A 15,524-nucleotide genomic window follows, 5' to 3' on the forward strand; every position below is an offset into this window, starting at 1 on the left:
CTTGAATGGATGGGCTTCACAGTTAAAAAAAGAATTAGAAGTAGTTTGAATTATAAATCTTTGGCATAGATTCACTGAATCAGCAGTTTAAAAAAGCACTTAAAATGAAAAGTGCACTTTTACACAGAACCTTAGATTCCCTTGGGTATCCACTTACAATTATTTTAATAGAAAAATTGGGGATTTACCCAATGACTGCCATCTTAGTGGACAGATTTCAGATATTGGATAGTTGGTTCCTCAACAGCCTTGAGAATGATTAAAACATTTTTCTCTTTAAAAAGATTTTATTTGTTTGTTTTTAGACAGAGAGGAAGGATGGGAGAAAGAGGGAGAGAAAATCAATGTGTGGTTGCCTCTCAAGTGTCTTCCACCAGGGACCTGGCCTGCAAACAAGGCACGTGCCCTGACTGGGAGTCTAACCCGCAGCCCTTTGGTTCGCAGGCTGGCCCTCAAGCCACTGAGCTGCAGCAGCCAGGGCTAAAACACTTTTCTTTTTTAAAAGACAACACCGATAAACTTTATTGCAATTGAATAGTCATGAAAATCTCAATGTACTTTTTTTTGTACTTGAGATGAAAACAGTAAAATAAAATTGAGTGAATGAAATTTAGAACAGCCTTTATACCATAGTCACTTTAAGCCAATTCTGGAATAAAATGGGTATAAACAAACAGACAAATACAGCAAATATATAAATATTTAGTAGTGTGGGCTTTTGAAATGATTAGAAGTAGCCATGGAGGTAACGCAAATTGAAGTTGTCCTTCAGGATGGGAACAACAAAGTTCACCCAGAGAAAGTACAAGATCTGGAGAAAAGCCTTTTAAATGAGACAAAGATGAGTATACTTTGTATTTCCAGAAACCAGAACTTGGTAAATTCATCAACATCAAAGCAATTAAACCCTGGGATGAACTGGTAAGTAGCTTACACACCAGCAGTGATTTAAAATGTCATTGTGTTGAAGAGGTAACTTAGAGAACTGGCATCGTGAGTTGGCCTCTGCACTACTGGACTAAATGTTTAGAATAGTTTAACATCTTATAAGCATTAAGCAATAGAAAATTTAGAATGTTAGCAATGAGTTAAACTTAATAAGAAACCTAAACCATACCCAACATGATCAATTTCTAAATGTCAAAAAACCAGTATCACTAGCAACCTGCAATGCAGTTTTCATCTTCATACGCATGGTAGCACAGTTGTGTAGAAGTACATTCTCTTAGCCGTCTACATGCACGGTAAAGCTCTTCTTGGAATTCTCATTTGTAAGAGAAGCCCATCTTTAAAGAGCTAGTGGTCACACACAAGGAATACATAAAGAATTAAAGGCCCACAAAGAAACAGCATGGACCGATATGAAGAAATCACAGAAGCAGCAATGTAAGTGAAAAATACTCCCCTAAACGCAAACGTACTTCCATTTCGAGCCACAGGATGTCGTTGTTCTCCAAGGAGAGGACTGTTTTAACAAAGAAAATGAACGTTTATTCCCAGGACCAAAAAGCTTCCCCACCGTTCCGGAGCTTTAAAGTCTAGAAACACACCCGTATTGTTAAGATCACCTGGGATCTCGGGAGTAAAGACTCAAAAGAAAGGTCTCAAAAGGACTACGTCGTTCTACTCCTGAAATGCTAATTTACTAACCAGAATCTAGGCGTAATGTTAGCCTCGGGGTCAGGCGACCACGGAGCCCTGCGCCTGCTGCTGCCGCTTCTGCTCCTCGCATCGTGGGACACCGGGAGCTGCCAGGTCCACTACTCGGTCCCCGAGGAGGCCAAACACGGCACCTTCGTGGGCCGCATCGCGCAGGACCTGGGGCTGGAGCTGGCCGAGCTGGTGCCGCGCCTGTTCCGGGTGGCGTCCAAAGGCCGCGAGGACCTTCTGGAGGTAAATCTGCAGAATGGCATTTTGTTTGTGAATTCCCGGATCGACCGCGAGGAGCTGTGCGGGCGGAGCGCGGAGTGCAGCATCCACCTGGAGGTGATCGTGGAGCGGCCGCTGCAGGTTTTCCACGTGGAGGTGGAGGTGAAGGACATTAACGACAATCCGCCTGTGTTCCCAGCGACACACAAAAATCTGTTTATTTCCGAAAGTAGGTCTCTTGACTCTCACTTTTCACTAGAGGGTGCCTCTGATGCAGATATCGGGGCCAACGCTCTGCTGACTTACAGACTGAGCTCCAGTGAGTATTTCTCTCTGGAAGTACCGACCAACGAGGACCAGGAAAAACCACTTCAACTGGTACTAAAAAAACCTTTAGACAGGGAAGTAGCTTCGGAGCTTCTCTTGGTGCTTAAAGCAACAGATGGGGGCAAACCTGAGCTGACAGGTGCTGTAGAGGTGCAGATCACAGTGCTGGATGTGAACGACCACGCGCCGGCGTTTGACAAAGCAGTCTATCGTGTAAAGTTACTGGAGAATGCAAGGAACGGTACACTGGTTATCAGACTTAACGCCTCGGATCTGGACGAAGGTTCAAATAGCCATATTCTTTATTCCTTTGCAACTGATGTCTCCCCGCATACACAAGCATCTTTTTGCGTAGATTCAGCCAGTGGAGAAATAAAAGTAAATGGAAAAATAGATTTTGAAGAAACTAAATTATGGAAGCTTCAAATAGAAGCCGTTGATAAAGGAAGTCCCCCAATGTTTGGTCACTGCACAATCTTGATAGAAGTCTTGGACGTCAATGACAATACTCCGGAGCTGCGGGTGACGTTACTATCACTTTCTGTCCCTGAGGATGCTCCGCTGGGGACTGTCATCGCCCTAATCAGTGTAACGGATCGTGATGCTGGTGACAATGGGCAAGTTACCTGCTCACTATCACCCCACGTCCCCTTCAGGCTGGTGTCCACCTTCAAGAATTACTATTCGCTGGTGCTGGACAGCGCCCTGGACCGCGAGAGCGTGGCGGACTATGCGGTAGTAGTGACCGCGCGGGACCGGGGCTCCCCTTCGCTGTCGGCCACCGCCAGCGTGTCCGTGGAGGTGGCGGATGTGAACGACAACGCGCCGACGTTCGCGCAGCCCGAGTACACGGTGTTCGTCAAGGAGAACAACGCGCCCGGCTGCCACATCTTCACGGTGTCCGCGCGGGACTCGGACGCGCAGGAGAACGCGCTGGTGTCCTACTCGCTGGTGGAGCGGCGGGTGGGCGAGCGCGCGCTGTCGAGCTACGTGTCCGTGCACGCGGAGAGCGGCAAGGTGTTCGCGCTGCAGCCTCTGGACCACGAGGAGCTGGAGCTGCTGCAGTTCCAGGTGAGCGCGCGCGACGCGGGCGTGCCGCCTCTGGGCAGCGACGTGACGCTGCAGGTGTTCGTGCTGGACGAGAACGACAACGCGCCCGCGCTGCTGCCCCCTGGGGCGGGTGGTGGCGGTGGCGCTGTGAGCCAGCTGGTGTCTCGGTCTGTGAGTGCGGGCCAGGTGTTGGCGAAGGTGCGCGCAGTGGACACGGACTCTGGGTACAACGCGTGGTTGTCTTACGAGCTGCTGCCGGCGGTGGGAGGTTCTGGAAGTCCGTTCCGAGTGGGACTGTACACGGGCGAGATCAGCACCACGCGCACCTTGGACGAAGCGGATGCGCCGCGCCAGCGCCTGCTGGTGCTGGTGAAGGACCACGGTGAGCCGGCGCTGGCGGCCACGGCCACCGTGTTGCTTTCGCTGGTGGACAGCGGCCAGGAGCCTAAGTTATCTTCGCGAGCGTCTTTGGATGCCGGAAGCTCAGAGGCAGCGCTTGTGAACGTGAACGTGTACTTGATCATCGCCATCTGCGCAGTGTCCAGCCTGTTGGTGCTCACGCTGCTGCTGTACACAGCGCTGCGGTGCTCGGCGCCGCCCAGCGAGGGCGCGTGCGGCCCGGGGAAGCCCAGGCTGGTGTGCTCGAGGGATGTGGGGAGCTGGTCGTACTCGCAGCAGAGGCGTCAGAGGGTGTGCTCTGGGGAGGGGATGCCTAAGACGGACCTCATGGCCTTCAGCCCTAGTGTTCCCCCTGGTTCGAGTTCTGGAGATAGTGGAGGACAACAGGAGATTTGCGGGAACGTAAGTACAGTAATTCTGGGATGGATATATTTCATACCTTAATTAATGTCAATCACATAGTAGTTCACGAACATATGCTGTAAAGATTATTGCTGCATTTGGTTTTTTTGGCCTGTCTTTTCCAATGGCTTATTTTAAAGCACACTGGATGTCAAACCATTTTTTAAATTACTTTTCACAACCGTGTTTATGGACACACCAGGAATGTTTGTTGGTAGAAATAATAATAGTAGTAGCAGTAATGAAATAGTCGGCTAAAGCTTCCAGTAAATGTGTAAATTTAAATGAGGAAGGAAGCGGGGGTTACTGATAAGAAATGGAGGGTGTGGGCCGGGCTTAATTATTTACATCTCAATTCTGCAGCAAGGTCGTTCTTCCTACTTTTTTTCTTGTATTAAGTGGGGTCCTTCACTCATTATGTTTATGCATTCAAAGTTATATAATAATGTATAACTTTATAAATTAGTTCATTTAAGTTCAAACATTTAAATTCTTACTTTCTTATAATGCGTAAGTTTACTTATTACTACCAGGCATGGGCTGGTGAGGCGGCCCCTTTAATGAGCCGTTTTGTTTCTTTATAACTTATAACAATATGTAAAGTACACAAGACAAAGGCATGCTTCTTTGAGACAGTGGGTGGAGGTCTTGACTTTCGGGATGATTTTACTTCTTTTTGTCTTTATCCTTGTGCACAGTTTCAAGCTCATTTTCGTCATAGTCTTCAATTGCTTTAGATAGATATTTTTCTTTATTTCCTAATATAAGCTCGGTTTTGCTAATTGCCTGTTGAACCCATTGCTGTTCTCCTCCAGATGAATTTATTGAGCTCCTCTATTGTGTTTGGAAGATTTTTCTGGGAATTGATTTTACTTATATTTCTTCCATTTATGGTGCCTGCTGTGAGGCTGTGAGGAAATAGTTCAGGGTAGGAAAATTTATACTTCTTTGTTCTTTGAGTTTAAGAGCATCTTTCCATGTATGGGGAAGTGGGATAATGCTTCCTGTGTTCCCCAAGCCACTTGGTCTTCAAAATGACATTGCATTAAATAACTTAAACATAACAATTTTGGAACTTCCATTTGACACTTCCACTTGGCGCTAGTACTTGACATTGGTGTTGTCAATTGCACTTCAGCATTTAACATTGACTACTTTAGGTACATTTGATGCAACCCCCGCCCTCTTTTTTTTTTTGGTCACAAAGCTATAGTCATGTGGAATTTCCTTAAAAAGATCACAGAGAACTTTTATTTAGAGCTGTAAGGGTGTGAATCAAATAATGTAGGTTTTTTTGTTCTTTTTTGGCTCTAGTATACAAATTAGAGACCCAGTAATTACATTGTGTGGAGAAATAAACTATATATGATAATTTACCTGTGGGAGGAGAACCATGTTATAGTAGATGGGATGAACTTAAAAGAAATGCTGAGAAGGCATTTGTGGTCATTTTCTGCCTAAAAAGTAGGATGATTTCCATGAAGATGAACATTAACAAATCTTAAGAAGAGGAAAATCCACGTCCTGTTATTGTCCTGGGATTGTCTTTATCCTTCTCTACAGAACAGAGCCAGAGCAAACATCAGCCACTAACTACAACACACCGTCACGATTTGAGCTATTTCTACTTGTTAGACACGGTGTGAATGTGAAAGGCTTAAAATACATCATTTCATTTCATACTTATAACAATGTGTAAATTACACATGACTATCCACGTTTTAAAGATGATGTAAGAGCTGGTGAGATACCTGTCTTGTCCTCTGCCATCCAGCTGGTACATGATAGAGATGACATTCAAATGTATGCCTTTGAGATTCCAGACCCATTCTCTCTGCAGCAAATCTTTTCTCTGACCAGGCGTAGTTCTGGCTAGGAAAATCAAGCACAGCTGTATACAAATGAACCCTCCTCTCTGTTTTGCTTAGAAAACAAAACCATCATGATTGTCTTCATGATTAGTTTTGTACAATGCCACGGGAAGTAAGATGTTAAGTGATTTTTCTTCAGAAGAGTTCATGATTATCATTAACATTTGTGTTAGTGCCACATTGAGATAAGTATTTACATGATTCAGTCAGTAAATAAGTAAGAGTTGTCTGTCTTACAAGGACTATGGACCAGTTATTTGGAAGTGATGTGAATGATAATCATTTAGTATATGAGAGAGATCAGAAGGCTGTGGTCTGCCGTGTTCTTGCAGGGCACCAAACCCAATGACACACACGAAGATGACCTTGTCCTTTTAACAGCTGTGAATAAGGGTGATATTTTGGACAAATATAAGTGGTAATATGATTATTTCTAGAGTCCAGAACATCAACAAAGGATTAAGAAATGTTTCCAAAATTGCATATTCTTTGAATATGTTTAGGTCTTCCAGGATTCAGTCTTCTTCAGCCTTATTGTTGTCTGAGAGATTTGTGCCAACCAAACGAATAATCTGTGATCACATGACTGTGTCTCCCTGAATGAGCCACGAGAGCGCAGAGTGCGCACCACTGAGTACAGCCTGTAATTTTGTTAATACAATGCTGAATAGCACTTCTAATCTACTGATTTTGAAGAACCTCCTGGGTTTCCAAGAATGACTCTAAGATTTATTTCTTTGTTTTATGCTTTCAATAAGTAATAGTACTGGACCCATTATGAAATATTAGTGGATGATGAGGACTAGTAGAATATTGAGCCATGCACTCTAATACGTGACTAGCAGCACACCCAGCTGGAACTTAAGACTAACCAGAGTGGCTTAGTAAAGGTCAGGCACCAAGTTCCTCAGTCTTTTCAATTGATTCTACAAAATCAATGTATTGATTATATCAATGTGGCTTCTTAGCATTAGCATTTTGCCAAGATCACAGGCCCATCCCCAAAGATGAGTTCAAAGCCAGCATAACATTGAATGCAAACACTTTAGATACATTTGATGCAAACACCTTTTTTTTTAATGTCACAAAGCTATATTTGTGTGAATTTTCTTAGAATCTCTTCTAAGGGGACTAGTTGAGGTGGTGATAGGAAATATCAGAGCCGAAATGCAAAAGATGAGTCATTGGCTTTTACAATATAAAACTTTTATGACTTGGTGTAGGTCCAGTGTCACTTCATATACTCACAAAATACTACATTACTGGAAGGTAATGCTTTTTTAAAAAAGATTTTTATTTATTTTTAGAGGGAAGTGAAAGGAGAGAGAAAGAAGGGAGAGAAACATCAATGTGTGAGAGAAACATTGATCAGTTGCCTCTCACACTCCTGCAACCGGGGACACGGCCTGCAACCCAGGCATGTGGCCTACCCTGGAATTGAACCGATAACTTTTTGGTTTGCAGGCCAACACACAACCCACTACACCACACCAATCTGGGCCAGAAAGTAATTCTTAAGTTAACATCTGGCTTTAATTCAGACATGTAACATCATCATCGCCCTTGGGTGAACTTTCTTATGTCCATCTCTCTATCTACCTTTGAAGACTTCACATTGCATTAGGGACTCTCAATCCCTAATTTCCATAATGAAGTGGTTGAAGGTCTATTGCTTCCTTTTTCTCCAAAAGAGACCTGACAGGCAGGCTTTAAATATCATGTGAAATCTACTGTTATCTAGTGTAATGTTATATTTTGATTAGCGGCCCATATAACTGATTGTTTTACAGATGTATAACACAATTCAGTGTCATAAAAGGTGACAAGTCTGCTTTATTAGTTTTTTAAAGAAAGAATTCACATTTACTTTAATAAGAGTTCTAGCAGAATGATAATATCAAGACAAGAGTAAATCTGAAAAAAGTGGCATAAGATCTGAAATTGGAAATAGAATACATGGTAGGGCAAAAGCAGGCTTAGAGTGATAAGTGCATGAAACACAGAGTTTATTCTTGTATTATTTATTAATTATTGTATTATTTGGTCATACAAACAACTGTAAACCTACTTTGCCCCACCCTGTATTTATACACATGTGTGTATATTCAAGGAAAAGAAAATTAGTAATGTATAAATATGCTAGTAATTTTTCATATGTCATTGCAATATTTTTAGATTGGAGATAAACATCAAAACTATAGAACAAAATGCTCAAACTAGAGTGATATATTCTGAATCACTTTCTACTCTTCTGCTTCCATTGTATCTTCTTCTCCCACCCTTAAATTCCAAGGCTATATGAAAATATAAAGGACATGTATCCAAATTATAACTTCAGGCAATGAAAATGCACATCAACAATTTCCATTTTCTACTTGTTATTTTTATGAAATTGAATTTCCACAGACACTAAAGTCATTTGCCATTTGGTTAGACTGTTTGATTATTTATTGTTTTGGTGCACTAGTGGGCATATAAAGGAGATGTAATTAGAAATCATTTCCCGTGGTTTAGACAAACCCAAAATTCTTTCAACAAGAAACAGGTCAGCTATTTTCACCAACATGTTTTCAGTAGATATACAAAAACCAAGGTAGGTGACTTGGAAATACCAATATGGTATAGACATTTTCATGGTGATTTTTATTTCATTGAATGAGAATGAGATCCATTCTGTAGTTGAAAGATGACTTCTGTCCTCTCACTGACACCATCACATAAATTGTCACTTTGATACCTCATATTCTACAGTTTGTAATGAAATTTACATGAGAATAAAAATTTTACAAGAGATATAAATTTAATCTACATCAATAAACATTTCCCTTGTGAATTCTATGTTTTAAACCACCACATTTGAAAGTATATTTTTGTTTTTCTTCTTGTTTTTCAATGGATACGAAGATGTTTACAGTAAGACCACAATTAAATGTAAATAATAAAGATTCAAAACTAAGGAAAATGTGAGTAGAAGGCAAGTACACATAGGTGGGAACACAATATGCAGGATGTAAAGACTAAATAATTGTTATGAAAACTTTCATTTTGCCTTTGAGTTTCCTAGCAGCCAAAGTAACAAGGGAGGCTAAAAGTAAGACAATTCATATTTTATATGAGGAGCAATATATTTAAGAAGTGTTTAACCATAGTTTTTCAGTAAGTTCTCTTAGAATTGATCTCTCTGTATATATGTAGATAGGTAAAAATAATTTTGTAACTCCAAATCAAACATAGGAACAAAAATTTAAATTTGATGTTAGTCTAGACTAAAATGCCACTTCCCACATAATGACTTAGAATCTGAATATTACATAAGTAAACACTTTGAAAATAATATTTTTGGATTTAAATAGCACGAAACAAGAAATTAATTAACCTTTTCCCTCTTTAAGTAAAATTCTGTGGTATTGGATGTAGTTGGTGTACGGTACTCACAATTTCAGGCACAAGGTGTCGCTCTTTACTTGGTGGAAATAGTTCGTTCAAGGAGTGGTCTGATCATCCACGGACTCCCCATTCAAAACGACTCCATCATGCCGGTCGCTACTGTTAACGGATCCCTTAAAGCTTCTCAAAAATTCAGCGAGATTTTAAAAACAAAACTGGAGTCTCTGGTGCTGTAAGTGTAAAGAATCTTATTTTGCAAGTCAATGTCGTGTGCGATGTTTGAGTTTCAAAAAAGGGGATTCGGCACTCAGCAATTGCTGCTCTCGCTTCTGTTCTTCGCACTCTGGGAGGCTGGGAGCGGCCAGGTCCACTACTCGGTCCCCGAGGAGGCCAAACACGGCACCTTCGTGGGCCGCATCGCGCAGGACCTGGGGCTGGAGCTGGCGGAGCTGGTGCCGCGCCTGTTCCGGGTGGCGTCCAAAGGCCGCGGGGACCTTCTGGAGGTAAATCTGCAGAATGGCATTTTGTTTGTGAATTCCCGGATCGACCGCGAGGAGCTGTGCGGGCGGAGCGCGGAGTGCGGCATCCACCTGGAGGTGATCGTGGAGCGGCCGCTGCGGGTTTTCCACGTGGAGGTGGAGGTGAAGGACATAAACGACAATCCACCCGTGTTCTCGCGGAAAGAACAAACGCTGCTGATTTCTGAATCTAAGCAACCTGACTCGCGGTTTCCTCTAGAGGGCGCTTCTGATGCGGATATAGGAGAGAATGCCCTACTGACTTACAGCCTAAGTCAAAATGACTTTTTTTCTTTAGAATTACCAACAAATGCTAAGCAGACGAATAGACTGTCACTTGCATTAAAGAAGTCTCTAGATAGGGAGAAAACTCCCGAAATCAGTTTGCTACTGACGGCTGTAGACGGGGGGAAACCGGAGCTAACTGGCACGGTTCAGCTTTATATCCACGTATTGGATATAAACGACAATGATCCGGAATTTGAACAATCAGAATACAAGGTGAGGTTAATGGAAAACGCAGCTAATGACACGTTTGTGATAAATCTGAACGCTACAGATCGAGATGAAGGAATCAACGGGGAGGTAACGTACTCCATGCTGTCGGTTAAGCCCAATGGAAACCCCTTATTTACAATAGATGAAAATAATGGAGAGGTGAGGGTCAATGGGACTTTAGATTATGAAAAAACCAAACTTTATGAAATTGAAGTACAAGCCACAGATAAGGGAAATCCTCCGATGGCAGGTCACTGTACAGTCTGGGTAGAAATCTTAGATGCCAATGACAACGCCCCCGAAATCACCGTGACTTCCCTGTCTCTCCCAGTGCCAGAGGACACTCAGCCTAGCGCAGTCATTGCGTTGATCAGTGTATCCGACCGCGACTCCGGTGCCAATGGACAAGTGATGTGTTATTTAACTCCCAAAGTTCCCTTCAAAATCATGTCCACTTTCAAGAACTATTATTCACTAGTGCTGGACAGAGCACTGGACCGCGAGAGCGTGGCACACTATGAGCTGGTGGTGACAGCGCGGGACCTGGGATCGCCTTCGATGTCCGCCACCGCCACTTTGTCCGTGGAGGTGGCAGACGTGAACGACAACGCGCCAACGTTCGCGCAGCCCGAGTACACGGTGTTCGTCAAGGAGAACAACGCGCCCGGCTGCCACATCTTCACGGTGTCCGCGCGGGACTCGGACGCGCAGGAGAACGCGCTGGTGTCCTACTCGCTGGTGGAGCGGCGGGTGGGCGAGCGCGCGCTGTCGAGCTACGTGTCCGTGCACGCGGAGAGCGGCAAGGTGTTCGCGCTGCAGCCTCTGGACCACGAGGAGCTGGAGCTGCTGCAGTTCCAGGTGAGCGCGCGCGACGCGGGCGTGCCGCCTCTGGGCAGCAACGTGACGCTGCAGGTGTTCGTGCTGGACGAGAACGACAACGCGCCCGCGCTGCTGCCCCCTGGGGCCGGCGGCAGCGGCGGCGCTGTGAGCCAGCTGGTGTCTCTGTCGGTGGGCGCAGGCCACGTGGTGGCGAAGGTGCGCGCAGTGGACGCGGACTCTGGGTACAACGCGTGGCTGTCTTATGAGCTGCAGTTGACGGCGGGTGGTGCTCGCAGCCCGTTCCGCGTGGGACTGTACACGGGAGAGATCAGCACAATGCGTGCCCTGGACGAGGCTGACGCTCCGCGGCAGCGCCTATTGGTGCTGGTGAAGGACCACGGGGAGCCCGCGCTGGCGGCCACGGCCACAGTGCTTCTGTCGCTGGTGGACAGTGGCCAGGCCCCGAAGATCTCATCGCGGATGTCAACGGAGGCCACGGCCACAAAGCTGGCGCTGGTGGACGTGAACGTGTACTTGATCATCGCCATCTGCGCGGTGTCCAGCCTGATGGTGCTCACGCTGCTGCTGTACACGGCGCTGCGGTGCTCGGCGCCGCCCAGCGAGGGCGCGTGCGGCCCGGGGAAGCCCAGGCTGGTGTGCTCGAGCGCTGTGGGGAGCTGGTCGTACTCGCAGCAGAGGCGGCAGAGGGTGTGCTCTGGGGAGGGCCCGCCCAAGACGGACCTCATGGCCTTCAGTCCCAGCCTGCCTCCGGGTCTGGATAGAGAAGATCGAGGCGAAAGGCAAGAGGCAGGATCAAATAATCTTGGGCCGGTGAGTTCTATAGATTCCTTCTGTGTTGAAGTCTAAGTTAAAATTGAAAACAATCCAGTTTCTATCATAGAAAATTTTAATAACTACTGTGTATGTTGAGTATTCTTTTAAATAACAATGTTAGTGAAATACCATATGATACAATTTTGATCATATGAAGAATCTGAATTTTTAGCTAATAAATGTCTTTTTTCTTCTAATACCTTGTTAGTAAATGTTAGAAAATGCAAGATTGACTTTCCCATTATCACTTTATTAGAAATATTTCTATTTATCACTGATCTACTCAGGTCACTTTATTTTACCTCTAATCCTCAGCAATGTAGATAATCACTGTTCTCATTCTCCTTGTCTTTTAACAAGTTTTTTTTGCCTTGATATTTTCATATTATTAGATCACTTGACTTTTCTCACTTCAGGTTTGTATTAAAGATACAACACTCTATCAGAATCGAAAGGATTTACCTCTCTTTTTCTGTGGTGTTAAACATTCATCGTCCATTTAGTGTTCGTGAGATAACCTCTAGTTTTGCTCTACTGATAAGAGAAAACTTGCTTCAACATTATTTGCAGTGAGAAGGCAGTCTTGCATTCTAGAATGCTGCTTTCACGGAAATGATATCATTACGAGTTCCATTTAGTTTTCACTTTGTTCCATGAAATGAATGGGTAGAGATTTATCTACGACATACTCAGAACTCCCAGATTCAAGCTACCAAAGTAAATTAGGCAAATAAAGTTGCTTATTATTACTCAATCAAGTCACTCAAACTTACCTAAGGCATGTGTTTAGTCTCATCATATCTGCAAAACATGCTAGTTGGTATTTTTCCTGTTTTTTCTTTTTTTTAGGTCTGCCTAGAAAGAACTAAGTTAAGTACCGTGTTTTGCCGTGTATAATGCCCTTCCATGCATAACGCACACCTACGTTTTTGGCCCGTAGTTTCAGGAATAAAATCTTCCATTTATATTTTTTAAATTCAATTACTTATTTATTTATATTTAGAAACAAAACTGATCATCATATTCCAGGGTATTAGTTTGCATATGGATATCATTATTACTCTCTAGAGTTATACTTTTAATGCATAAGCATAAATAAAAGAATTAAAAAACATTTATATAGATATGGAATTAGTACTACCCACATATAAAAAGCATCCTTCTTTTTCCCTCAAAAATCTGGGTGAACAAGTATACATTATACATGGCAAAATATGGTAATAATCTGAAGCGTATTGGCAATAATTGATTTCATCCATTTCAGGATTTTTTTTTATTGTTATTCAATTACAGTTATGTGCCTTTTCTCCCCATCCCTCCACCCCACCCCAGCCATTTCAGGTTTTAAAGACTTTGTTTATTCTTAGAGAGAGGAAGAGAGGGAGAGGCAGAGAAATGTCTTTGGTAGATTGCCTCTCAAATGCCCCCTACTGGGGATCTGGACAGCAACCCAGGCATGTGCCCTGACTGGGAATCAAACAGGTGACCTTTTGGTTTGTAGGCCATCACTCAATCCACTGATTCATACCAACCAGGGTATTTCACCTTTTAAAGCTCATATATTTCAATGCTTTATTTAGAATGTTTGTGAAATTATCCTCCCATCCCATATAATCACATCTGAAGATTGTAGCAAAGATCATTTACATCTTGGTCATTTTTCTAATTCAGTGATTCTTAGCTGCACGTAGGGTGGTCCATTACTGACCTATTTGGGAATCTAATAGAAGTCATATGTGGCCATTCTCCCTTAAAATTCCACAGCATACCATTTGGCATAATACTGAAGGACCCCATGCCGAAGCCCATTCTTGGACCTCCCATCAGGAACCTTTGTATCTCAATATTAATTGCCTAAACAATTCTTTATTTCAAAGTAGGCAACCAGATTAAAATATGAAAATTTCAGACTCAAAGTGGTTAAAACACCACATCTTTTACGACACTGTAAATATAATAAGTGTGCATGTTATGTAGTGCATACAATGTTACCCATCTCTAAATGAAGTTCTTTGAATGACTCAAGGTCATTAAAATTTAGTAAACATAGATATTGAGCCCTTCCTGTGTGGATTAGCGGATTGAGCGCCGGCCTTTGAACGAAAAGGGTCGCCAGTTTAATTCCCAGTCAGGGCACAAGCCTGGGTTGTGGGCCAGGTCCCTTGTAAGGGGTGTGTGAGAGGCAACCACACATTGATGATTCTCTCTCTCTCTTTCTCCCTCCCTTCCTCTCTGTCTAAAAATAAATAAATAAAATCTTTAAAAAAAGATATTGAAATATTTTAAGTAGTTTGACATCTTTCAAATCATTGTATTTACAGGATATCAGTAATCAATGCACATTTTTGATCATTTCAAACTGTGAACTAATTTTTACAAACAGTGTTTTTATATTTATTTTATATATTTCAGGATTATATTCTTAGTTGTAAAATGATTATTTCAATCTATTTATTTTCTAGTTCCATTGTTTAGCTAGTAAACTAAGTATAGGTGTTCCTATCTGTTTAATAATTTAATTTTGTTTGACAGTGTGTGAGAACTACCTAACACACCACTTTTATTCCAGAAAAAATAAGTGCTCATTAAACAATAACTCCACAGGTCCCCCTTCCTCAGCCCCTGAAAACCGCCATTCTATTTTCTGTCTCAGTGAATATGACTAATCTAGAACCTTATGTAGCTGGGATATTATAAACAACAGATGTCACAGAGTATTTCTTGTGACTGATTTATTTTACTTAGCATAGTGTCCTCAAGGATCATACAAGTTGCATGTATAGAATTTCCTTCCTCTTAAAGGGTGAATAATGTTCTACTGTATATTTTGTATATATTCCACATTTTATTTACCTACTCTGTAGAGGGGGAAAACTACAAGCTAGTTTCCTTACATAACAGTGGAGCAGGAATTAGCACGTGTGGAGTCTGAGAAACCCGAAGCTAGGGCTTTAATTCAAAATTATCTGAGTTGTTAGGGTAATATGTAGAACACACCACTTTTTTCAGTACAGTTATTAGCCTTTACGGCACACTGACTATTTTTGAAAATGAAAGATAGAAAATGAAGAAGCTTCGGGGTGATATTAGACAATTTAATAGTTTGATAGCACTGAATTCAAAGTTAATCAGTGTTTTTGATTAATTAAGAGCCAGATTTATAGCTGACTTGTTATCTTATACTTACCTAAGTATAAGATACTTAGGTAAGTAAATAAGAACCATTCATGGTTATTATTTCTGGATCTGTAAAGATTTCATATCTCAGTTCCCTTTATTATTATTATACATAGAAGGAATGGTGATGAATTATTGGTTTAAAGATTTTTGCATTGACTTTTAGTGAGTTTATAAAATCTATATTTACTTGTTCACAACTAGCTGTGGGATCTTACCAGTTTTATTTTCAATTAAAGCTTGAATTAATAAATAAGATTATGGAAAGTATTTTGATTCTTCCTTTCATCATTGTCACCTAATCTTTGTAAAAAGAATTTCTTTACTTATTTTTAGAGAGGGAAAGGGAAGTAGAAAGAGAGGGAGAGAAACA

The 15,524-nt window shown here is 42.4% G+C and overlaps 1 protein-coding gene across 9 annotated transcripts in view; it reads left to right on the top strand.

Annotated features, from left to right (window-relative positions):
- The window catches only part of LOC112318205 (protocadherin alpha-C2), a 186,943-nt gene that overhangs the window by 55,449 nt on the left and 115,970 nt on the right, over positions 1-15,524 (top strand). Inside the window, exon 1 of one of the 9 annotated variants that reach the window (XM_045183991.2) lies at positions 1,610-4,047. The exons of 7 other annotated variants lie outside the window; for them this stretch is intronic. In XM_045183991.2, the coding sequence (XP_045039926.2) occupies positions 1,666-4,047 (2,382 nt within the window). In that variant the 5' untranslated portion in view covers positions 1,610-1,665. Of the gene's footprint in view, positions 1-1,609; positions 4,048-9,297; positions 11,972-15,524 lie in introns of those variants that run through there. One more of the 9 variants, XM_045183986.3, reaches the window with a different exon arrangement.

Source organism: Desmodus rotundus, chromosome 10 (genome assembly GCF_022682495.2).
Source record: "Desmodus rotundus isolate HL8 chromosome 10, HLdesRot8A.1, whole genome shotgun sequence".
In the NCBI taxonomy this organism is placed as follows: Eukaryota; Metazoa; Chordata; class Mammalia; order Chiroptera; family Phyllostomidae; genus Desmodus; species Desmodus rotundus.